Source organism: Pelodiscus sinensis, chromosome 17 (assembly GCF_052426305.1).
Source record: "Pelodiscus sinensis isolate ZL-2025 chromosome 17, ASM5242630v1, whole genome shotgun sequence".
In the NCBI taxonomy this organism is placed as follows: domain Eukaryota; kingdom Metazoa; phylum Chordata; order Testudines; family Trionychidae; genus Pelodiscus; species Pelodiscus sinensis.
Window position 1 is genome coordinate 13,625,063 of NC_143068.1, and position 24,944 is coordinate 13,650,006.

Below are 24,944 nucleotides of genomic sequence, written 5' to 3' on the forward strand. Positions count from 1 at the left end.
TGGAGGGCATGTGCCTGGAGGGAGACCGGCCCCTGTCAGGTCGCTTCTTCCTGAGCGGGGCCAGTGACTGAGAGCAGCGTCTGGTTCTACGCAGCACTGTGGAAGCCCGGTGCCCAGAGCTGTCCCACACCGAGGCCGGTGCACTACTGGTGCCTGGTGCTGAATCCGATGCCGGTGTTGATGCTGGTGCCGGCCAGAGCGCTGCCTCCATAAGGATAGCCTTAAGCCGCGATTCGCGCTTCCGCTTAGTCTGGGGCTTAAAGGCTTTGCAGATCTTACACGCTTCTGTGATATGAAATTTCCCCAGGCACTTTAAACACTTGGAGTGCGGGTCACTGCAGGGCATAGGCTTAGTACACTTCCTACAGGGCTTGAACCCTTGTAGGCCGGGCATGCCCTGCCGCAGGCAGCAGGGTGGGAAACATTCACACAAAGAAAGTCTTTAAATTGCAGGTACTTAACTAGAAGCTGATAACAATGAAGAGCAAGAAAAACAACTCAAGTAGGAGCGGAGGGTTGTTCCAATGACCATAATGGTGGTAAGAGGGAACTCAGTGGGTAGGGAGGCCAGCAGGAGTATATATGCACCATTATACCGGCGCCACTCCAGTGGTCTCTCTGCTGGCCCTAAGGGTACTGCTAAGGGAAAAACTTCCGACAATGCATGCACGCTGCGCGCGCACACCTATATTGGAATGCACATGAGCAATCACTCGAAGAGAATGACAAAGATGCTGTATCACACCTTTATATAAATTATTAGTATATATTGAATTAGTAAAATCATTTGCCTATTGATATTACTAAGAAAAGCAAAACAAAAACAAACATTGAATAAATGGAGGAAGCTAGGCTACAAAGCTGACAGAGTAAATATATTACTATTGTCTCAGATACATCACATTCATGGCTTGATTTTCAGAGGGCCCAAGTACCCAAACATCCCTCTGATGTCTATGGAAGCTGCAAATGTTCAGCACCTTTGAAAAAACAGGACATTAAACTACATCTAAGGCATTTTTTCATGACATATTTTAACTCAAAGGCACAATACACTGAATATTACAAACCTCTCAGAAAAAAACCCAAAATCTGAAAATGTTCTGTAGTTGGTACTAGAGCAGTGGCTCTCAAATTTTCTGGCCCACAGCCCATCCTATTCAAAGCAGACTTTTCTGCAGACCACCAACACATGATGACAAAATGGGTGCAGGAGGAGGTGGGGGTACAGGATCTGGCTGGGAGGGTAGGATGTAGGAGTGAGTTGAGGGTGGGAGTCTGGTTGGGAAGTTACTTGCAGGAGAAGGCTGATGAGGGTTCTGGAAGGGGGGGAAGAGTGGGATAGGAGTGTAGGGTCTCAGTGGGAGGGGGAGCATGTCAGGGATGGTGGTGCAAGGTCTGGGCATAAGGGTAATGGCTCCATGGCCCTCACTGCTCCCATTGCCTGTGATTCCAGCCAATGGGAGCAGAGGGAAAAGCCTCCAGTGAATTCTGCCCCAACCAGGACAGAAGGAACAGCAGTGCATGAAGTCAATTCCTCCTTCTGCAAGCTGGATCTAGCCCATGATGCTCAACCCTCTATTTATGAACCAACTCATTCCTCTAACTTAGAAAAAAGAATTCCCATGATGTCGAGTCAAAGGGAAGAAAGCATTAATGAGATCATTCTGCTGAGGAGGATGGGATTATCTCAAGGCTCCTGTATGTATCCCCAAATTGAACATAATGGAGGCAGAGGGACATTCACACAGATTCTCACAACACAAAACAAACGAACTGTGCAGGAGCCTAGAAAGCGGGGGTGGAAGAATGGTGATAAGACATTTGACGTCCTCGAGAAGGAGGCGATCCACACATAGAGGATTTTCATTCTGTATAGATCCTCATGAAATGTTCTGGCCTTTTCACAGGCTGTTGACATGATCTGGTGTGACTATTCTGCCCTTAAGGCAGTCTGGTGAGGTGTTACGTGCCTTCAGGTCCCTCTGAAGTCAACAAGAATAGAAGGCACTCAGCACCTTGTAGCAAGTATTCAACACCTTCTAGGACTGAGGCTATATTTTTGAGAGTATGATTCTAGGAGGGGGTGGGTGAGATTCTGTGGCTTGCATTGTGCAGGGGGTCAGACTGGATGATCATAATGGTCCCTTCTGACCTTAAAGTCTATGACTCTATGAGAGTAGTCTTTATGATATAAGGCTTGATCCAAAGCCAATTCAACCCAATGGGATTTTTTCTATTGACTTCAGTGGGCCCTGGATCAAGGCCATGTCGTGTAATTCCTATGTGGCGGACAATAATTAGGGGACTAAAAGATGATGCTGGATACAGGATACACAATTACAATTTATCATTGTTAGCTGTGCTCTAGAGCCGTGGTTCCCAACATTTTGTGGCAATTGTGGCAACAAATGGTGGTTATATTTTGTACGTATTTACCAAATAGTTCCATTGTACCAGTTAGCAGTTTCATCTTCTCCCTACACCTATGACCATCAATTTTCCCTGTCAATTTTAAAGAGAATCTCCAGGCTTTGTAGTGAGCACTGCCTCTGCCCTCTCCTAGTCAGCTGTGTGCCCTCTAACCTGCAATGCCCATTAGACTCAAGCGTACTTCAAATGCCAGACGTCCATTGCTGGTTAGCACACCCAAGTGATGGGAGAGGAATAACAGTGGCTCAGCTGGGCTATCATATTTGTACAAAGAGGTTAGACTTTTAATTTACTAGTGCAATAAAAAGCAGGGACTAGTGTGTGTTCCAGTACCTGAATGTACATTTTTAAACGTTAATCATTTGAGGTATTATTAGGAATGCAGTGAAGAGAATGTTTGTGCTTAAAAATATTTGATGCCCAAACTCAAATATTTGGTGGTTTGAACTCAAGAGTAACTCCAATGAAGATAATGAAGTTGTTTTAGGTTTACACCAATTTACCTGGAAGCAGAATCAATGTCCTCCCTCCACCCTGCCTATATTTACAATGTCAATTTTACAATGTCAAAGTATTCATTTCAGTAGACCATAAACAGGTAGAACCTTAGATAACCTAAACTTGCAATAAATCACAATAGCAAAATAGTCCAAACAAAGCACAATACATTAGATGTTAAAAAAATCCTTGAATTTTATGATTATCTGCATAAGATATTCTTGAAATTAACATAGGCATAATGTAACAACAAAAACAGGAATAACTTTAAATCAAATACAGTAAATTCAGTTGAATAAAAACTGTTCCTTTTGCACGTCATCTTACAGACTGTGTATCCATGAATGAAAAGTCCAGAAAATATGTACAAAATGAGAGAAGCATGTACTTTAATCCTGTGCATAAATAACTGCATTCATCTGTAGGCCCAGCATGTGCACCAGCTAAAATGGAGGTAGAGTTGGAAGACAAATAGATAGATTCTGTATCAAATTCAAGAGAATTTGTCTAGAGAATAAAGTCCACATTTCAGAGTCTACTGGAGTGTGGAGGAGGCATTATGCTTTTAAGAAGCAAGCTGGAGCCTACAAACAAACTTGTTTGCTTGTAATCAAGTACTCCCCCCCCCCCCCCCCCATCCTGGGAATGAGTTATTTATACAGGAAAAGGAAGTGTAACAGGGTGAAGAGTGTTAGAAGCTATATAGGCTGTTGTCTGAGTGCTCTTTTATGGCAGGACCACAGATTTTGTTGGCTTACTCATTTTGGAGGCTCTGAACCAGGGATCTTAGGTAAGGATCTTATGAACTCTGTTAAGATTGTTAGGAAAACACAACAGTTTAGTTCCGCAAGTGGGAAAAGGAGGCTTTGTTAGGAGTAACAGAAGTCCAAACTTGTGCGTTTATCAGGCCAGACTGGTGTTCCATAACTGGAACTCATGACTTGTACACCAGTGGCATCACCAGTCTTAACTGATTGATGAATTTATTTGGCCCTCAGCAACAGATTAAGATACTATGAAATACAAACTTTCATTTAAAAACAAAGCTTTCTAGTCCTCCTCCTATAAACTTCCATGGCTCGATCTAAAGCAAATCAAAACAGTTCTTATGATGTAGACTGCCACAGTGATTTCAATGCTGAAACTTAATGACTCTTTAATGACAAATTTTCTTTTAAAAATGTAGTCACCAGCTGGCTATACAAAATGTGGATATATCTAGATATTTAACTTGTGGTAACTGTGCATGCAAATGATCAAATAAGGGCAGTTGATATAGTCACTTTTCAGGGGAGAATCTTGCTTCAGGCAATACTCAATACATTGCATAACAGATTCTTGGTTTTACTGGAATTTGGCTTTTAATGATAAGTCTTCTGCACACCGTCACTCATGTGTATAATCCATACTCTTGAGCACTTTCACTGACCTCCACGGCATTATTGATGTGAGTAAAGGAGTACTCACATGAATGAAAGTTTCCAAGATTGGGCCCAAAGGATAAAATTTGCCCATTGGACTCAAGACCCATTGGACCAAAAGGTGGAGATTCATGCTGGCTCTGAAAAGAGATGGACTAGCAGCCACAAGGACTGTACTGCAGCTTACTGGCAGTCCCCACGCCCTCTAATAAAGCCAATTTATTTGATCTGTGTCCACAGACAGTTGAACTTTGCCTTAGCTGATTACATGCAGTCATGTCGTGCAACTACAGTTTTAAAATAATTGCAACTTGGCTTATTGAAGACCGAAAAGCACACAATATATTAAAATGATTTTCTTCCATCATTCTAGCGAAGGTGCACATGGTTGGTCTAGAGTTGACAAGGAAGACAACATTAAAAATCAAACTATTCCTGAGCATATGACTTCATTTTGAATGTACAGTAAAATATTCTATTTTATAACTACTTTTCTGAACATCCATATTTCAAAAAATATATAAATACATGCTATAAAAATGGAGCTAGCATCAGGCAACATACAATGACCAAAAAGAAACAACTCTGCATTTTATAAGGCAGGTTCAGCCAATAGTAATATAATTTAAATAGCTTAATTTGTTCTCTTGTATTTACAGCTTCTTAACATAAATCATAACAGGCAAGAATTACCAAAGAGGCATAACTTAGTCATAGGTCAAGTACAGGTCTCATGTTGGTCTCTGGAGAAGTTTAGCATCTGCAATATAAACATTTTATTCTTTAAAAATAAGTATAAAACTTTTTCTGGTTTTTCCCTTTGTTTTGAAAAGGAGGAGGCATATATTCAGCCATCATAAATTCATGTAATTCCATTGACTTAGAGTAACACCAGAGAATGATCTCATCCTTGAATTCTTTTATGCTCATCTCTCTACTTTTCTGTCTTTTATAGAATTCCACTCTCACAAAATAAACATAGCCCTGAAACAGTGCCAAATCCTAGCTGTAGAGTGACTTCCTGCACTAAAGTATAGAAGTTTTCCCTATATGGAGTGATTTCACCCACTTCTGAAATTGGAACCCAAAGAAGGTGAAGTAGAGTGGACTACGGGCCATTTCTTGGGACTGTAGATGAAGCATGTAAATGACTGAAAGGGGGCTGTCTTTATAATAAGACGTATTGACGCTTGAGGTAGAACACACTGTGTAAACCCTCCTCACCGTGAACTGCTTTTCAAAGGGAGCTACAGAGCTCAGCAGATTTGCAAATGAGGCCACAATCTAATGGAATCTATAATTTTTCCTTGTTGTTGAAACCTCATAGGAGATATGGAACTAATCAGAAAGCACAGAAGTTTCATTTAGAATTTGTGTGAAAAGGGAGAGGAAATTGCAAATGAGCAATAAGACATTTGACAGGCTTCTCAGACATTTTCTGAGTAGGCTGGAAAAAGGGCCTGGAATATAAATTATTGGTGGAGAGGGAAAAGGTTCAGGCAATACAAAAGGCTTAAAAGATCATAGAAGATTAGGACTGGAAGAGACCTCAGGAGGTCATCGAGTCCAAACCTCTGGCTCAAAGCAGGACCAAACCCAACTAAGTCATCCCAGCCAGGGTTTTGTCAAGCCAGGCCTTAAAATCCTATGAGAATGACCTCCTCTCTACATAACCCATTCCATTGCTTCACCACCCTCATCTGCCACAACTGAGAACTGCCTAGCTCCATCCTCTTTAGACCTCCCCCATTTCCTTTTACATTTGACAGTGTAAAATCAATCTACAGCTGCCTCAGACTGATTAGAAAAATGCTACACCAAACCCTTCATCTTTTCTCTATACCGATGAGTTTGTTTAAGTCAGAGAAATTCTTTAGATTTAGAGAAAGCAATGCCGCAAGACATAGGAACTTCAAAGGTACAATGGTTACTTCTGTGTCTTTGGTTTAGAAATTGAAATAAATGTGTAATTACCATCATTCTTGGGCTATCTTGCCCCTGATGACTCTCATCTCTTCCTGTTCATCAGTTAGGAGAAATTAAATTAAAGGAAGATATGAAAAAGACAGACTCCAGTTTCCAGGGACAGGTGTCCATATCACGAAAGTCACTGCCACAAATGGTAGCTCCAGCAGTGGGAAAAATGGTCTGAAACTTAATTACTGCCACATCTGAGACAGACCGGGAGATGAGAGTGGAAAAGGAAATGTTCCCACTCTCACAGCCCAGGATGGGAGCTGGCAGGGGGCATAGTTGCCCTGGGACACTGCAATTCAAAGGGGGCCGTGGCTCCTGGCCACTGCCACTGCTGCGGTAGCAGCTAGAGCCCTGGGCCCTTTAAATCACTGCCAGGAGCACCATTCCACACGTTCCAGTGTGGCGTGCTGACTGCTCTGGCCCCACCCCTTCCAGGGGCACAGAGCCTCCCCCTTGCCCAGTAGCCCACACAAACTGTCAGTGCTCCTGGACAAACAGCTTTGTTCCCTAGAGCTGTCTGTTCACAGCATGACAGTCACATCATCTTTTTAAAGCTATGAAAGAGGAGCTGATTGAAGTAAATTTGGATTAGTTGCAATCTAACTCTTTCCTGTTTCTAGAAAATAGAAACATTACTGAGCTTAATTTTGCTTCCAAAATTTGGGGAGAAAATATTTTCAGGGGTTGTTTGAATCCAATTATTGCCTCTTGTAACAGTGTGATTTTATGTAGACAAGTCCAGGCTGTTGTCCCATGACAAAATTATCTTTACTGTTTCAGGGGGTAGCCAAGTTTACAGGATAAACTTAAAAAACAACAAATGATCTGGTAGCACTTTATAGACTAACAAAACATGTAGATGGTTATTCTATAAAGTACTACCAGACCATTTGTTGTTTTTTAAGTTTATCTTTACTGGAAAGAGATTAATCTTTTCTCTAAGCCACCATGAGCCCAATCCTGTACACTATACAGTAACTTCAACCTCCACTGCCATCACCAGGAGCTGAGAATGAACAGGAGCTTCAAAGATTGGGCCCCTTATCATAAAAGAGTAAACATAAGAATGGTCATACTGGGTCAGGCCAGTCATTCCATCTAATCCCATATTCTGTCTCCTGACAGAGGCTACTGCCAGATGCTTCAGAAGGAATGAATGGTACAGGGCAATTATCAAGGGTTCTATACCCTGTCATCCAGTCCCAGCTCCTGACAGGAAGAGGATTAAGCATGGGGTTGTGTCTCTGACCATCTTTGCTAGTAGCCATTGATGGGTCTGTGCCATGAACTTACTTATTTTTTGAACCCAGTTATTCTTTTGGCCGTCACAGCATTCCCTGACAAGAAGATCCACAAGTACACTGTGCACTGTAGGAAGAAGTACTTCCTTGTGTTTGTTTTAAATCTGTGGCCTGTTAATTTCATTAGGTGACCCTTAGTTCTTGTATTTAAAAGGGCAAATAAAATTTCTTTATGCATTTTCGCCACACGATTTATGATTTTATAAAGTTTATCTTCTCTCCCCCGCTCCGTCATCTCTTTTCTAAGCTGAATTGTCCCAGTCTTTTTAGTCTCTTCTGATATGCAAGTTGTCCCATACCCTTAATCATTCTTATCCTTCTTTGTACTTTTTTCAGTTCTATTTTAGGGTGATATGATGGGGTATACCACAGCGGTTCCCAACCAACAGTCCGCAGACCAGTGCCGGTCCACATACTGCTGGCTGCCTGGCCACAGCAGCTGTCAGAACTCAAGCTGGTTGTTCATGGCAGCTCAGTTCCGGGAACAGTGGTGACTGAAGCAGTGGCAGGAGGTGTCTGCCTTCTCCCTCCTCTGCACTTGGGAAGACACACTTGGGGAGGGAAGAAGCACACGTGCCGCCAATGGCCACTCCCCCTGCCTGCACAGCCAATTTTGCTGGCTTCAGCCCTGGTGCTGAGGTAGCAGGAGGAGGAGATGGAGCAGGAGGCATGACCCTCTCCCTTCCCCTCCCCTCCTTTGGTAATGGCAGCTGGCTGGAGCTCCGCGCTTCCCACCTGCCTCCGTGGCTGCTTTTGCCAGCAGTGGCACTGGGGCTGAGGCGGTGGCAGTAGGAGGCAAAGCAGGCACCTCCCGCCGCCCCACAAACACCTTGGTAATGGTGGCTGACCGGGGCTCCGTGCTCTCCTCCCTCCCATGGGGGCATGAAACATGCTTGGGGAAGGAGAGGGCATGAAGAAGGAGGGAGCGCGTGCAACACCAACAGCTGCTCCCCCGCCTGCGCACAGTAACAGCCACACTCCCTAGGGGGACAGCCTCTCTGAGAAGTGAAGAGCTATGGTGGGGGGTAAAGGGTGTTGATGAGGGCGTAGTGGTGTCATGGCATATGAGAGTATTGGCATAGGCTGTAGAGGTAAGAGGTTAAAGGGTCAAAGGGAATGGGGTATAAGAGTGGAGATCAAAGGACACTAGACACTGGGGAGCTGGGTTGGAGCTAAGCGGACAGGTAACATTGTATTTGCATATTAATTATTTGTATAATGAATATGCAAATAAAATGTTACCGATCCACCAAAAGTTTGTGAATGGGTTTGTCAGTCTGTGGCATTAAAGAGGTTGGGAACCACTGGTATACCAGACCATCTGAGGCCCCCTACTGGAGGCCCTGTGGCCATACTATGTCCCACCCCCAAAAAGGAAAGTGGAGAGGGTCCTCCAAGCTTCCTAGAGTGGCTACATGGGACACAGTCAATCAGGGCCCATCAGCCTAGTATAAGTGGAGCCACAGGGCCAAAAGGAGTTCAGTCCCTTGTTGGAGCTGTAGGAATGTGATTGGCATGTGGAGGTATCCCAGAAAAGCTCTGCCACATCCAAGGAACGTGTCTGCTTTTACGAAAAAAAAAATTCAGAAAAGCAGACGTGTTTTTTGGCATCCCTGTGAATCTTGTTTTATGAGGAAGAAGGGATGTTCCAAAAGAGGGTTTTTTTCCTGACATTTGACCCGTGTAGACGGGCCAAATGTCGGAAAAGCCTCTTTTGGAAGAAAAGCAGAAAGATACGCAAATTGTGAGCAGCAATATGTGTATCTTTTTCCGACTTTTCTTTGTAATGTAGACATAGCCCTATAGTAAGCAAACCCAGGTCCCATCCCGCCCCCCTCCCCAGACACACACATTAGCCATGGGGGGAGGGGGGAGGAAAAGGGCAGGAAATGGCACCCTAGAAGAGAACTGAACTATCATGATGCAGGTTGAGAGCTGTAGCTAGGAAGCCCCAAGAAGATAAAGACATTATCTCCAGGGAGGGACTCCTGGGGTGATGCTCTATCCCAGAAGAGGGACAATCAGAGAGAGTGTGCACTCAGCCAAGGGAGCACTCATGAGAGGTGAGTGTATTGAACAGAACCTGGGACCTCTGTACAGGTGATCAGAACTGCATGAAGCTATGGGGGTACCATGGATTTGTTTAGTGCATCATGACATTTTCTGTCTCTTATCTGTTTTCCTCCAAACAATTTCTAACATTCTATTTAAAAAAAAAAAAAACACTTTAAAAACTAGTGGTCCTGTAACACTTTAGAGACTAACAATATATATGTTAGTATCATGAGCTTTCGTGGGCAAAATCCACTTCTTCAGATGAATGGAGCAAGAGGCAATTTAAAGCAGAAAACTTTCGGGTTTCTGTGCCTCTTGGTCCGCTCATCTGAAGAAGTGTGTTCTGCCCATGAAAGCTCATGATAGTATATACTGTATATACTCGTTCATAACCTGACTTTTTTGGAAAAAAAATCCCACTGTAAAGAGTGGGATTGGCTTATGAACGGGTTCTAAAAAGGCAGTGCGGCGGTGCCTGGGACCTGGCACAAGTTGGGACAAAGTAGTCCCGGCTCGCACCGGGTCCCCCGTTGCCACTCTGCCTTTTAAATGTACATTTAAAAAGCAGAGTCACAGCAGTCTGGAACCTGACCTTCCAAATTTACAGAGGAAAAAAATGTTAAAAAGTCACTGGCCTGCTTATAAGGTCCCAGACTGCTGTATTCTGGAGTTGGCTTATAATCGAGTCAGTGACTTTTCACCATTTTTTCGCTGTAAGTTTGGGGGGGGTCAGCTTATAAACAAACGGGCTTAAGTTCAAGTATATATGATATATGTTCAGGGCTCGACATATGTTCAGGACTCGACAAACAATACAATCTACTCACCTGTGGCGAGCAGATTTCAGCTGCATGCCCCATTCATTCGTGGTGCACGCATGCACATTGCAGCACTTGTGCCTGCGCAGTACGGGGCTGGCGAGCGGTTTTCACCACCATTCATCAAGCCCTGTATGTGTTTATTAATCTCTAAGGTGCTACAGGACCACACGTCACTAAGTTTTTTTAAGTTACAGAGTAATATGGCTACCCCGCCAAGACTTTTTTTTAATTTTATTAGTTTGATTGCCAGTACACACCAAACAGTTGTTTTCAGAGAAGTAACCAGGATGTCTCAATCTCTTTCTTGACTAGCAGCAGCTAAAAACATTTAGGCTACGTCTAAACTGGCATGATTTTCCGCAAATGCTTTTAACGGAAAAGTTTTCCTGTTAAAAGCATTTGTGGAAAAGAGCGTCTAGATTGGCACAGATGCTTTTGTGCAAAAGCACTTTTTGCGGAAAAGCGTCCGTGCCAATCTAGACACGGTTTTGTGCAAGAAAGCCCCTATCGCCATTTTCGCCATCGGGGCTTTTTTGCGCAAAACAGTTCTCAGCTGTCTACACAGCTTTTTCCCGAACGGGAGAGTCATTGTATTTGCGGAAGAACACTGACAATCTTACATTAGATTGTCAGTGTTCTTGCGCAAATTCAAAGCAGACAGTGTAGACAGCTGGCAAGTTTTTTCGCAAAAGTAATCACTTTTGCGGAAAAACTTGCCAGTCTAGACGCAGCCTTAGAGATTCGCCTTCTAAATGACACAAACCAGCAAGACCTACCAGAAGGTGGACTTTTAAGGAAAATGGTCTCAAAATACAAGAAAGATAGCTGTATAAAAATATTCAGGCCATATTTTTGGCCTGTCACCAGTCGAGCAGACATCAGTCCTTTACAGAAGTGATATGATTTTAACCAGTAGAATCTTTTATGACTCAGATTACTTCAAAACATTCTTTGCTCTCTGCTCCTCAAACAGACCAATTTTGATGGTCTTCCCTCAAGAATCAGAGACTTTGACTTTGAATAGATGAGTCTGGCCAAATCTATCAAAATAAAAATCAACTAAGCTCTTTTCCATTAGAAAGAAAAGCAAACCTGTCTCACCCTATATGACACACGTGTCTGCTCAATAGAGAAAAGATGGATTTGATGCTCCTCACGTATACCAATGTAAATCAAGAGAAACTTCGTTGACTTTGATGGAGTTTCATGATTTTCTAACCTTATTAGCTAGAATCCTCTTGCATAAGCAAGTGTAAACCCTTTGAGTAAATACCAGTGGAAGACATTTGCCTTCAGAGAAAATTATTCTCTGCTGGCCCTGCTGGTTTCAGATCCAACCTATTTAAACGTGCTATGCTAAGCCCAGAAATCTTCAGAAAGAACAATTTTCTACAGGATTTCTTGATGGAAAAACCAGGGCCTCTCCACTGTCCAGCAGTCAGCATTGCATTGACAATGCACTAATGAATTCTTCATTATTTAAATGTGAATGTTTGTTTCATGCCATTTGTTTTTAGCTTCCTATCCCCCGATGGTTTCTTGGAAGGAACATAATTATTAGCACTTCCATTTGTCTTCATATTTGAATCCACTTGTGTTTTTCTCCCTTGGATGGGGGTAGCTGAACTATGAACTTTGGGGCATTGCTTGGGGGGTCTAATGTTTCCAACATCTTGAATCTTAGGGCTGCTGAGAAGTTGCTGCTTGGTGGTTGGCCTCTTTCTCACTTCACTCCTCATTTCACAGGCTTGTCTCTGTGGGGACGATGTGCCACCCATCACCTCAGTAATTTTTGAATGACTTGGATATGCACTTAACTGGCTATTTTCTTCAGAGTGTACATTTCTTCTGCAACCTGAAAGGCTGGTGGGGAGCTTTATAACACTTTCTTGGGGAGTTAACTGCTTGTTAGACAAAGGGCTATGCAATGATTTGCCTTTGCAAGGGCTTTTTAGGGTCCGTGTGGTACTAGGAGCAGTCTGAGGCCTAGCTTTGGCAGTCTTTCCTTTCTCATTCTGTATAGTTTGCACCTGCAGCCACTCCAGCTGCAAAAGCCGATCGATATATTTCTCAAGAAATCCTATTGGCTGTGGTCGAGATTCAGATTTACAGTCTGTGTTAACAAACATTGCCAGCTGCTGTAGGTCCCAGGAGTTGAAAGGGGGTGGGAGGAAGTCAGGATAATAGTACACTGATTCTTTATACCCTGAATCAAAGAGTTGTTCAAAACACACTGGGTCAATTTCTTCAGCTCGGAGGTTGAGTTCTGGCGGTGTGCAGGGGGAAGGAGGGATGGGAATTCTTTCTGAGTCAGAAAGGTCACTGGCACTGTCCTCAGCAGCATCCTCTTGAATAATTCTCACTGATTCAAAGTCAAGAAACATTTCATTCACAGAGGTCCCTTGATATCTGGAAGTACAAGCAGTAGCTTCAGTCACATGCTCTCCAAGATTGCTTTGAGAGTCTCCTTTTTGATTGGAATAACATCTCTGCATCCACACATCTTCTGCCCTACTGGAGCCACTTTGTGAAATCTCCTTCAAATTGGGAGAGATTCTGTGTAATCCACATTCACTTTGCTTTCTTTCTGAGAGGTCCTCCTTTGCCCTTCGTGCTTTGTGTAGTGATGTACAAACACTTATTCTACATGGAAAGAAAGATCATTTACAATTAGATCCTGTAACCTCTTTGGCATGGGCAGTGGGTATACAAGGCGGGGGAAGGCAATACCTTTCCAAACTGCCAGCCTGGCCTTGCCCTCACTCTGCCCCCAGCTCACTTCAGGGCACCATCCCCAATCTCCAGGCGCTGGCTGGGCTTCAGCCCTGTGGAGGCCTGGGGCTGGAAAGGCTGGGGTTGGGCACCATCCGTGCTCCAGGGCCACCTGCTGTGTGCCCTCCAGGGCTGGGGGCCCACTCTTCCCATGCTCCAGGGAAGGCTGGGGCCACATGCTATCCACTCTCCCACCCTGTGCTCCAGCTGGCACTGTATGCTCTTTGAGGCAGAACAGCAAGTTTCCATAATGGTACGTTAAATTTGTGTTCCTAGTAATTGAACATGAAGGGTGAAATCATGCCCCCAATTAAGTCAAAAGCAAAACTTCCATTGACTTCAAAGTCAGTATTTTACCTGAAGACTGAGGTCTTGTCGACCGACAAATAAAATTACAACTATCCCCAAAAGTCAACAAATCACCAAAAGATGTTCACATTTGCTCCCTCTGTCAATAAATCATGTCCACACTGGAGGCACCATCAGTAACAGTGTGAGCAATGCACTGTGGGTATGTATCCCATAGTGCAGTGTTGTGGGAAGGCAGAGTTGATCACTGTACATCTTGGGATTCTTCTGAGTTCTCCCACAACCTCCTTAGCTCCCGGGAACTGTATCCAAAATAGCTGTGAGCTCTCCCTGCTGAAGAATGTCAAAGTAGTACAGCATCTGTCCCCTTCCCTACAGCAGCAATCTCCCTTCTGCTGTGTTCTCAGTGCAGGGCAGAACAGGAGCATTCCAATGATTTGTTCTTTGTTTGTTCTCCAAATGGAGCAGCACACAGCTGAAATACTTCTCAGAGCTTTGAAAGGGGATAAGCACATGCCTGCAGGACAGCAGAGATCAAAACACTAAGCAAAGTGATCAGAGCAGGCACTCTGGGATACCGACAAAAGCCAGTTCTGTGGACAAAACGAGCTGTAGCTATGTCTAGACTACATTTCTCTTTTGAATGAGGAATATAAATGAGGCAAATCGAAAGTGCAAATGAAGCGCTGATTTAAATATTCCATGCTTCATTTGCATATTCGCGTCCGAGCGCTTTTTCGAAAGTGAAAGCAAAGTCTAGACCGGGTTCTTTTGAAAAAAACAAATCCCTTTTTCAAAAGAACCCGTAATCCTGAAAAAATGAGGGGAAAAAAGCGCTCAGACGCGAATATGCAAATGATGCACGCAATATTTAAATTGCACTTTTGATTTACTTCATTTACATTCCTCTTTGAACAGAGGAATGCAGTTTAGACATGCCCTGGTTCTTTGTCCAGAAAGGGAGAGGAAAAGAAAAAAAAGTCTCTCCTTGGGATGGAAGTTTTTTGTTACTGAAACTCGGGTGTTTTTCCTGACAAACGTTGCATTTCAGTGTGTACAGTCTCAGGCTGTCTACACTCGCGGCTTCTTGTGCGAGAAATATGCAAATGAGACTAAGCGTGGAATATTGCCAAGCCTCATTTGCAAACCTAATGAGCCGCCATTTTTGCAGAAGAGGCTCTTGTGCCAGAAGGAGCTATCTATACTACCCCTTCGAAAAACCCTCTTGCGCAATGGCATTATTCCTGAAAATAATCAGCGTAGTGGCATTGCACAAGAGGGTTTTCTTGCACAAGAATGAGCAGTGTAGACAGCTCCTTCTGGCGCAAGAGCCTCTTCTGCAAAATGGCGGCTCAGATATCCAAACGAGGTTTGGCAATATTCCACACAGCCTCATTTGCATACTTCTTGCACAAGATGCCACGTGCGTAGACATAGCTTCACTGCTTTGTCACCGAAAAGCAGTTTTGGGTGACAAAACTTTGTAGTGTAGACAAGGCCTTATCTGAAACTTTGAAAAAAATCTCTGGACATCAGACAGTGACAATACAAAAAACTTTACCTGTTTTGCTGATGAGTCTCATCTAGCCTGTTTCTTTCCTTGTAAAGAGAACCTGCTTGACTATTACCCTGGGTGCAATGGAAAGTCTAGAAAACACATGTAAATGTGTACTTAAATATTATGTCAGATTTTTCTTTATTACAGTTTTAAATACATTTTTATACATGCAAAGAAATTTGAATTGATTTACCTTTTCGGTGGTATTTAAAATACTTTTGCCTAATCGGCTGGGAGAAGGTATCACAGAGGGGAGTGGTTTCTTTAGTCCTTTGGTACTTGAAAGTCCCTTTCCACCACTGGAACTAGCAATGAACAAACAGGATATTGTCCTTAAATAACAATATGCTTGACAATCATTGCTTCAGTATTGATTTTTCAATGCAGATTAATCTTGAGAAGAATGGGGAAGGGCAGAAAGAGATGTTCATAATTATACTTAATTGTTCCTTAGATTTAAGGGATTTCTCATTTATCTGGCACAAAAACATTTTCATGTATATTTAGAGGTCCCTTTTAATTTACATACTACATAAATGCTTTACCCACAAATGACCTCAAACTTTTATAACACCATCTCTCTGAGGATCTCAAAGCAATTTACAAACATCAGTAATTTTCCATATTACAATTCATTTGCACAGTGCATAGTACAATGAGGACATGACTTAGACAAAGTGGTTCCACAGCACAATTAAATAATGATATGCATTTAGCAGGTAATCCTGCTTGCCTTGTTTTATGTGCACAGGGCCAAAGATGCTCAAACAATTACTCATGAGAATGTAAGTAGAATTTGGCTCAAAATGTAACATCTATTATGATATTAATAGAAGCTATTTTCACAAGAGTAACCAAAGAAAAATTCACAGTTTTATCACAGGTTGGTGCTTAAATCAAGAGCAAAAATCCCACACATGTTCAATATAAATGATATGCACTACTAATCTGACATTATAAACCAGACAGCACTCCCCTAAATAAATCAGATGCTCTCTCTAGGGAGTACATTAGGACAAACAAAATATTTTAATATTTTAAGTAACACAATCTAAGAATAAGAAAATTTGCATTTCACTGTATACAAGCAATATGCCTTTTTAAAAAAGCTTTAACATGTCACTTTAGAACAACAAGCATATTTCATCTGAAGAAGTGGGTCATACCCACAAAAGCTTATGATACTATCTACATTTTTTGTTAGGCTCTAAGGTATTGCAGGACTATTCATTGTTTTTCAAGGTTTTTTTTCAGTTGCAGACTATCAGTGCTACCCTTCTGAAACTATCCTTCACGTTTGCTTTCAAGTTAATTTTACTACAACCCACCTATTTGTCAATACATAGTACTCATTTTTATTTGAAATCAGGAGTGTATCTTGTTTGAAAAACATTTTGTCACTTTATGGCTTATAAAATTATGAAAGCAAGTCCTCGTCCCTCTAGTATGGAATCAATCACCTCGTAACTCTGTGACCCATAAACTCTTTGATCATCTGTGTCGTTGTGAATAAACAAATGGATACACTGAAAGGAAATAAAGTACCACCTGGCTAGTCCACTGAATCACACAATCCGTTAGCCACTAATCTGCAATAATTACGTATTTACCTAGCAAAGAGAGAAAATAATTCCCTTACATTACCATTCCTTTGTGGGTTTCATGGAGTTGACTGTCCTTTTTCAGCGTCCGTCGTTGCAGTAGCAAAGGGTAATCTTGAATGCCTGGTCCCATCATTACTGCCTTTAAAGAGTACGTGCACCTTTTTTCACATTATTTTACACAATCATAGACAAAGGGCTCCGGCTTTTTCTGCCTCTAAAACAGTGGAGCGGATACAAATATCACCATATCCTATGGATGCAGTAAACAAACACCATGCAATCCCCTCCCTTCCCCTGAACACACAGACACGTGACTTAATCTTTTATAACAGTAGGGTAGAAATGCTCAGCGAGCCGTAGTGGGAAACGTTTATTTCCCATCCTCAATGCATGCTGAAGGAGCAGCTGCATTATTCATCTTCTCATTGCTAATCTTTGTTGAGCTGTTATCAGCAGGGCTATTGAATGCGGAGCAGCATAGTGCCCCTTCCCTGAGGTTAGCTATTAGCTTTGCAAAGCATTGTGGGGCAAGGACAGCAGGGAGATACGCATACTTTACTGCAGGAAGCTCCGTTGCTGCAATATTTATCAGGCACAGCCTCACCCTGGATTAGGGGAAGCTGTGCTAGTACCATCCCAAAGCATGAGTGCCCCTGGGGAGTGTGTAGCCAAACATTGCTCTGAACATTCATTTGTAAAGGCAAGAGGACTTCCTTTAAATGCACAGCAGCCCTTGTGTAAAAAAAATATATAAAAAAATGCATAGACCTTGTATTTACTTGTAGGCCCTAGCAAATGTTAATAATACATGCATTTCATTTTTGGCTCCAGAAAAAAATTACAATCCTAAATAAAGTCTGAGTTCTCTGTTGAAAATGCCTGGATTTCAGCAGCCTAGGGGGTGCTCTCTCTCTTATTCCCTTGAAATTGTATTCTCTGGACCAAGGAGAAAGATAGGAAGGTGATGGTGTCATTTCCAAAAGGTGACAACAGATTCCAAAATTCCATCCCCTCACGTATCCTTAGGTCCGGTCTAGCAAAAAATAGTTTCTTAGACATTGCTCTCTGCTTCATCTGAAATCTCATCCCCCGGATCAGGACAGATGGGAGATGGGACTTCTCACGTTTGTCTGCCACCCTTCAGGAATTGCTTTAACCACCTGTCCCCAGCCCTGCCAAGGAATGTAATTTCTGATGGAACAAAACATCTCAGAATTTGCATTCGCACCTATTTTTAGCCCTATTCCACGGGGACCGAATTCTGACAAATCTGTCCTATGCTTTACAGAATTTTGCCTCACTTGTTTGCTTTAAACATAAGATTTTTGGGGTTATTTTTAGTAAATATTACATAAACAAATACATTTTACGTGGAATGTCTTAGTAATTGTAATTATTCCAAATGGGATTTTTAACGTATAATGATGTGCATTCTGATGGAAAGTGTGCTCAAATAAAGTAGTATTCTTGCCTTGATTTCTGTGTCTGTCCCTTTCCCATAGCTCTCCCACCAGAAAAACTGAATTACTCTAATTACAAAAAAATTAGCACCAGATCCTTGCTCCCAGTAAGATTTCTTTGTGGCGTTCCAGCTACACGAAGCAGCCTTAAAACTGGTCTAAGTGATCAACTGCGGATTCTCCCACTAGAATACAGAATTTCCAGTGCCATAAGGCTAATGTAGCAATGATAACTTGGGATTTTTATCCCCTTGTTAATTCATGCCAATTTTGTTGGCAGTCAATAATATCGTTAACCAGTCTGTCACATTTTCTCTATACATTTTCCTTGCTGGTGACACCATTGATATCCCTTCATCTGCGTGCACAAACAGCTCTGCACTGTCTCTAAAGAACACTCCCCTACATACTATTTCTCAAGTCACCATGGGCAAATTTTCCTAAGGGACTAGTGATTTGCGGTGCTTAATTTTTTGAATGCCTAAACTGAGACACCTTTAAGGGGCCTGATAAATGCACTTCTTAAAATCAAACTTAGGTTGGCCAACCAAAAACTAAGCAATGGAAAATCAAATCACTTTTGAAACACTTGGTCTAGCTCTCTCCCAAAAATTCTCTTTTGCCACAAAGCCTGAAAAAGTTTGCTAAGAACTATGCATCAACTGAGTTAAATGATCACATGTATTTAAACTTGTCCATTTCCACCCCTCTGCTATCACAGGAGTTGGCAGCCTTCAGCATGGCCCATCAGGGTAATTGGCTGGCAGTCTGGGAATCATTTTATGTTGATTGTCTGCAGGCACAAACCACCACAGCTACCAGAGATGCGGTTCACAGTTCTTGGCCAATGGGAGTTGTGGGAATGGCGTGGACCACAGGGAACTGTGGGGGTGAGGGGAACCTGTGGACATTAACATAAGCAATATGTCTCACGACTTATCAACAGAGTACCCTGATTGGTCACGTGCCAAAGTTTGCCAACCCTATGCAATTATTTGTTCTCTCCCTCCTTTGCTTTCATGTGTAACTCCTAGACCGTTAGTGCTTAATACCTGTCAGTTTAATACAAATAATTTGTTTTATAACTACTTGATATGTATAGTGTTCTGTGATGTCTGAAACCAAGTTTTGTTTGCAATATTTTATTATTTTAACTTGTGAGTAAATGTATACATGGCTTTCAAGTGTTACATACATTCAGGCTACGTCTACATTGGCATGATTTTGCACAAGAACTCTTTTGCGGAAGAGTTCTTGTGCAAAAACTCTTCCAGAAGAGAGCGCCTACACTGGCATGTGCCTTTGCACAAGAGATGTGCTTTTGCGCAAGAGCATCTGTGCCAGTGTAGACGCTCTCTTGCACAAAAAAGCTCTAATGGCCATTTTAACCATAGGGCTTTCTTGCGCAAGAAATTCATGCTGCCTGTCTACACTGGCCTCTTGCACAAGAACAGTTGCGCAAGAGGGCTTATTCCTGAGCGGGAGCATCATAGTTCTTGCGCAAGAAGCACTGATTTCATACATTAGAACATCAGTGTTCCTGCGCAAGAACTCGCAGCCAGTGTAGACAGGCAGCAAGTTTCGGCGCAAGATCGTGCCAATACAGAAACAGCCCCTGTTAGCTCTTCGGGGCAAAGGCTATGAATTACTTTGTGTTTGTGAAACATCTAGAATGAAGGAATCACAAATGTTAATGGGCACCTCTGAACACCAGCATAACATTTAATAAATGATGGCAAGATCTTCACTACCGTGATAATCTGGAGGCATTAAAATGACTACAAAGTAATATCTATGTTCCTCTTGTTGCTTTGAAATCGTTATTGTAAGAATCTGTCAATGAACAAATGCTAAATTCTCAGAGGTAGGGCAGGGCCAGTCTTTTTAATGTGTTTGTAGACTTCCTTGTGCAATGGGCCAGTTGGGAATGGTCCTGCCTTGGATAGAGGGCTGGACTGAATGACCTCCTAAGGTCTCTTCCAGCCCTACGATTCTATGACTAGAACTCTCAATGCTAACAAAGTACAAGATCAGATTAACAGGTGACTCGTGCCTGTGAGGGGAGGGGGCAAAGAGAGAACAGGAAGGGGGCATGAGGGAGCACTCCATTAGGGTTACCATATCTGAACTTTCAAAAAAGAGGACATTCCTGAGAGGGAGTGTATCTGTATCAGTATCTACCAACACATGGGCTGTGTCTAGACTGGCAAGTTTTTCCGCAAAATCATCCAATTTTGCGGAAAAACTTGCCAGCTGTCTACACTGGCCACTTGAATTTCCACAAAAGCACTGACGATCTCATGTAAGATCTCTGACTGACGATCTCATGTAAGTGCTTTTGCGGAAATACTATGCTGCTCCCGTTCGGACAAAAGTCTTTTTCCGAAAGACTTTTGTGCAAAAGGGCCAGTGTAGACAGCACAGTACTGTTTTCCGCAAAAAAGCCCCGATCGCGAAAATGATGATCGGGGCTTTTTTGCGGAAAACCGCGTCTAGATTGGCCACGGACACTTTTCCGCAAAAAGTGCTTTTGCGGAAAAGCATCCTGCCAATCTAGACGTGCTTTTCCAAAAATGCTTTTAACGGAAATCTTTTCTGTTAAAAGCATTTTCGGAAAATCATGTCAGTGTAGACGTAGCCATGTAGTATTAATCTCTATTAATATGTGAGTTGGTAGATACTGATACAGATACACTCCCTCTCAGGTGTGTCCTCTTTTTTGAAAGTTCAAATACGGTAACCCTAATCTAGCAATCAAAATTTTGGCAGGAGCACGTGGTGGCAGTGCACTTCCTGGGATTACCACAAAGTCATCTAAGGTTGGATTAAATTTTTGTGAGCCTGGCGCCAAACATATTTACATTCCCCCATAAGGAACAATTGTAAAAGATAGGCAAACAACAAAGGTGTTGTCTCTGATGTGGTGCACAGTTGCACAGGTTTGATTTGCAAGTTTAAGTTGTAGATAAAGGTGGCTGCCACTACGTTATCAACCATGATAACCCTAGGGCAAAACCCGCCCATACAAATACATAAAATAAATAAAAGAAAAAAAATAAATCAGTGAGTAAAAATCAATTTAAAGCCAAAGCTGGCCCAAACACCAGCCATGTCCTCCCCACCATCACCAAGAGAGAAACTCATGGTCTCACCCTTCACATATGAACTACCAGGTCTTGGATTCAATTTCTGTATGAAATTGGGGAAGATTTAAAAATATGAAAACTTTCAATACATTTAATTTACAGAATCATTATTCAAACTAATATTGATTGTTTAGCAAGTACGTCTACCGTATTTGAAAAAAACCCAAATACCCCCATTGGGAAACAGTCTTTAGATCACAATCTTTTCTCATAGCTCACCTGCTTCCCATAGTTCTGCTGCAAAGGCACCACCCTGCTGCTAAGCTATTAGATTTAAATAAATAGATATGTCAGAAATAGGTTGGCAGGCACCCTCTGTCAAAAAGAGAAGGGAGATCAAGATGTTACCCAGTTTATGATTATTTATTACTACTACTACTGGAGGATGTTCATACTAAAAGTTAAAAGCCAACTTTTTTTTGCTCTAGTCAAACAGCATGGCTACGTCTAGACTGGCATGATTTTCCACAAATGCTTTTAACAGAAAAGCACTTTTTGTGGAAAAGCGTCTGTGCCAATCTAGATGTGCTTTTGCGCAAAAAAGCCCCGATCGCCATTTTCGCGATCGCGGCTTTTTTGTGCAAAACAAATCTGTCTACACTGGCCCTTTTACGCAAAAGGACTTTTGCCCAAACAGGAGCAGCATAGCATTTCCGCAAGAAGCTCTGATTTGTTACATGAGATCGTCAGTGTTCTTGCGGAAATTCAAGCGGCCAGTGTAGACAGCTGGCAGCTGCTTTTGCGGAAAAACTTGCAGTCTGGACACAGCTCATTTGTATTGTAGCAATTTAAATTTTCAGGAACTGTCCATCGTACTTTACTCAAAAATACAAACCTTATCATACAGGAACATTACCAGAAAAGAATTAACTTTGCTTGAGCGTCCCTTATTATTGTGGTGTATTGAGAGATGGATGAAAGAGTTTTCTTTTTACTGAACATTTCATGTCTTTTACTTGACATTCAGATTCACTTTTCTCCCATTCTTTCTACACATACTTGTGACTGGAGCATTATACACCCCTTTACTAACACTGCATCAGTTTATTTCAGAGGTTCTGACACTGATGAATAGTATAAAGGCTTCTAAGTCCACAGATATGACAGTTTAGCATTCAGCTCCCTCCCTCCACACCCTTCTGAGTCCCAGTGTGCATTTAACCTTCTAGCTGTGAGAAACGTGACCCCGCACCTACACAAGGGTAACATACACGCAGACACATGATTTTTGCTTGTCCCTCAACTGACTCTATTCAGGCTTACAGGGAAAGACACTGTAAGATTGGGGAGGGGGAGAAATACACGTCTCACTTGCTACTTTATTTTGGTATCCTCCATTAAACGCCGACCCACAAGGGAAAAGAAGTTTTATGGTAATTTATAAAGGCACACATGGTACTGAGAGGCTTTTTGGGCTGCAATATTAACACGGTGTAACTGAAGCTGGCTTGATGTTGACAAGATAATCCCACCAAGACTAATGGCAAGTGACCCAGTTATATTGAACAAGATATCATGCAGTTCTAAGATGGCAACAGGACTTTGATCGTAATGACTAATATTTTCCTCTGACTCTGAGCCTCCATATTTTTATGAATTTTTTTTGAATATGCATAACTCAAATATGCTTTATGCAAAACAGGACAAGTGAGTTATCATTCCAAAGCCTGTTATCCCAACTACATATATTCTATTTGTGTACATGTATCATTCTTGTGAAGTTAGAAATATGAAGTGCAAACCTGCTTCAGCAGCTAACATTTCTAGTGAAAGTCATTAGTGGCATTTAAGGAACTTAATGGCCTGCTGCTCAGGCCAATGATCTGTAAATGATTTTTGCTTTTCCTTTAAGCCTAAACTGTAGTGGATCCTACAAAAACATGTAACCATGCCACATTAATATACAACTATTCTATAGTCCCTGGGGGTAAGGCTGGCAGCCAGAGCACTCTTGGCCCCACTCTTGGGGAAGCCCCTTAGCACTCCACGCTGCTGCTTCTGTATCAGCTCAGGGGAAGCCAGCACCAACTCCCGCCTCCCCCTTGCTATCTCTGATACAGAGGCAACTAAGGGGGGGAAAGAATGTGCGTAATCAATAAGATTAACCAATAAGCCTGGGCTTTTCAGTTAATCATGTATTAAACGACTCTTGGAATCCATCCTGTACTTGGTATTTTTCCACTGGGATGCGAGGAATGGAACAACGACTTCCTGCCCTGGGGAAATTCTATTTAAGGAATGGGAAGCAATCAATGAGTCTTTAACCGTCTTTTGAAACTGTGTCCTCTCCTTTTTTTTGTGTAGGATACCAGCTTCCCTCTTTTTTGTTAGATCCAGGCCACAGAAAAGATCAGCTCCAATTTGAAGAATTTTACCTGAAATAAAGGCTAGACAGAGAAATATGAACTGTAACAATCTTTCTTAGTTTATTAGGCTTAGTTGGATTGTTTCATTTTAGATTAGTAACTTTGATTGGTTTTCACTTCTAATCACTTAAATCCACCTTTTTATACTTTTCTTTATCAAACCCAGTGTAAATAATTAGGGGGAAGCAATAACTGTGCATTAGGGATATTAAATATTGGTTAATTGAATAGTTAAGTAACCTCATGAATTCCGGCCCCACTCCAGAGGAGCCCCCTGCCGCTTCGCGCTGCTGCCTCTGATATAAAGGCAGCAGCATGGGGTTCCAGGCGAGAGCTGGTCTGTGAGGGGAGCCAGTTTAAAACCCAGCTTCCTTCATGGGACACGGCGTAAGCTAAAACTGAGCTGGACTGCCTGCCCTCCCAGCTTCTAATGCATTTTAAATGCAGAGCTACAGCGGGGGTAGGTCCCAGACCCATCACAAGCCAGGCTGCCAGCCAGCTAAAATATTTACTGGCAAGTGTGGGAGGGAAATGCATGTAATCTATAGTATTAACTTATCAGTTAATCGACTACACTATTACATCCCAACTGTGCATATCTCTTTCATTGATAAAGAGAGAAAACTCTGAGCTTTCTCGGTGTAAAACTTTTAAATGGAGTAAGATAGATTTATCAGGGGTTTTGGTCCCTTTTGAGGGCTGTCCTGGATGCTGTCAAGTCCCTGTACTTGAGCCCTCCCACTGTGATTACCAGCGTCTGTTACTCTGCTGTGGGGGCTATTTTCCCAACCCTGTGCATTTGCTGGGGAAAATCAGCACATCTGGTCCAGCAGGACATGGTGCTGGGGAGATGACAGTGGCCATGCTGGGCTCCCTGGAGCATAGAAAACACTCCAATCGTTTTAAAGAGGTATGGAAGCCTAATCCGGGAAGAAAAAAATCTACCGAACAGAAAATTATGTTTGATGGGGGGGGGGGGGGAGGGAGAGAATCTTTTCTTATCAAATAAGAGCTGGGGAAGTGACTAGGCAACAAATCCAGCCACGTTTAGTTGCGCCCCCCCCTTCCCCGCAACCGTTTCCTAGACACCCCCCCCCCCCCACACACACACTCAAATTTGCACAGACAACTGAAAAGTGCCCGAGTAGAAAGGCTCCCGGCCCCCTTCCCGCTCTGCCCGTCCGGCCGGCCCCCTTCCCGCCCTCTCCCTCCCGCAGCTGCCT

At 42.6% G+C, this 24,944-nt stretch overlaps 1 protein-coding gene across 2 annotated transcripts; it reads right to left on the bottom strand.

The window, feature by feature from the left end:
• Positions 1–10,722: 10,722 nt before the first annotated feature.
• FAM217B (family with sequence similarity 217 member B) lies at positions 10,723–24,821 on the bottom strand. Of its 2 annotated transcripts, XM_006126161.5 has the most exons (5): positions 21,575–24,821; positions 16,785–16,963; positions 15,339–15,450; positions 15,149–15,234; positions 10,723–13,149 (listed from the first exon to the last, which is right to left on the bottom strand). In XM_006126161.5, the coding sequence occupies exons 2-5, from the start codon at positions 16,880–16,882 to the stop codon at positions 11,982–11,984; spliced, it is 1,464 nt and encodes a 487-aa protein (XP_006126223.3). In that variant the 5' UTR covers positions 16,883–16,963; positions 21,575–24,821; the 3' UTR covers positions 10,723–11,981. The 2 variants fall into 2 exon arrangements, with proteins under 2 accessions (XP_006126223.3, XP_006126224.3); XM_006126162.5 differs by lacking the exon at positions 21,575–24,821 and having other exon boundaries at positions 16,790–17,286.
• Positions 24,822–24,944: the final 123 nt, after the last annotated feature.

What these genes read in the sequence shown, in the direction of transcription:
- FAM217B (XM_006126161.5), bottom strand. Translation starts at nt 16,882, where the DNA reads ATGATGGGACCAGGCATTCAAGATTACCCTTTGCTACTGCAACGACGG. An exon ending in ACCCACAAAGGAATGGTAAT is followed by an intron (nt 15,451 to 16,784) that starts GTAAGGGAATTA and finishes GTTCATTGCTAG; the next exon opens with TTCCAGTGGTGGAAAGGGAC. An exon ending in TTTTAAATACCACCGAAAAG is followed by an intron (nt 15,235 to 15,338) that starts GTAAATCAATTC and finishes TGTGTTTTCTAG; the next exon opens with ACTTTCCATTGCACCCAGGG.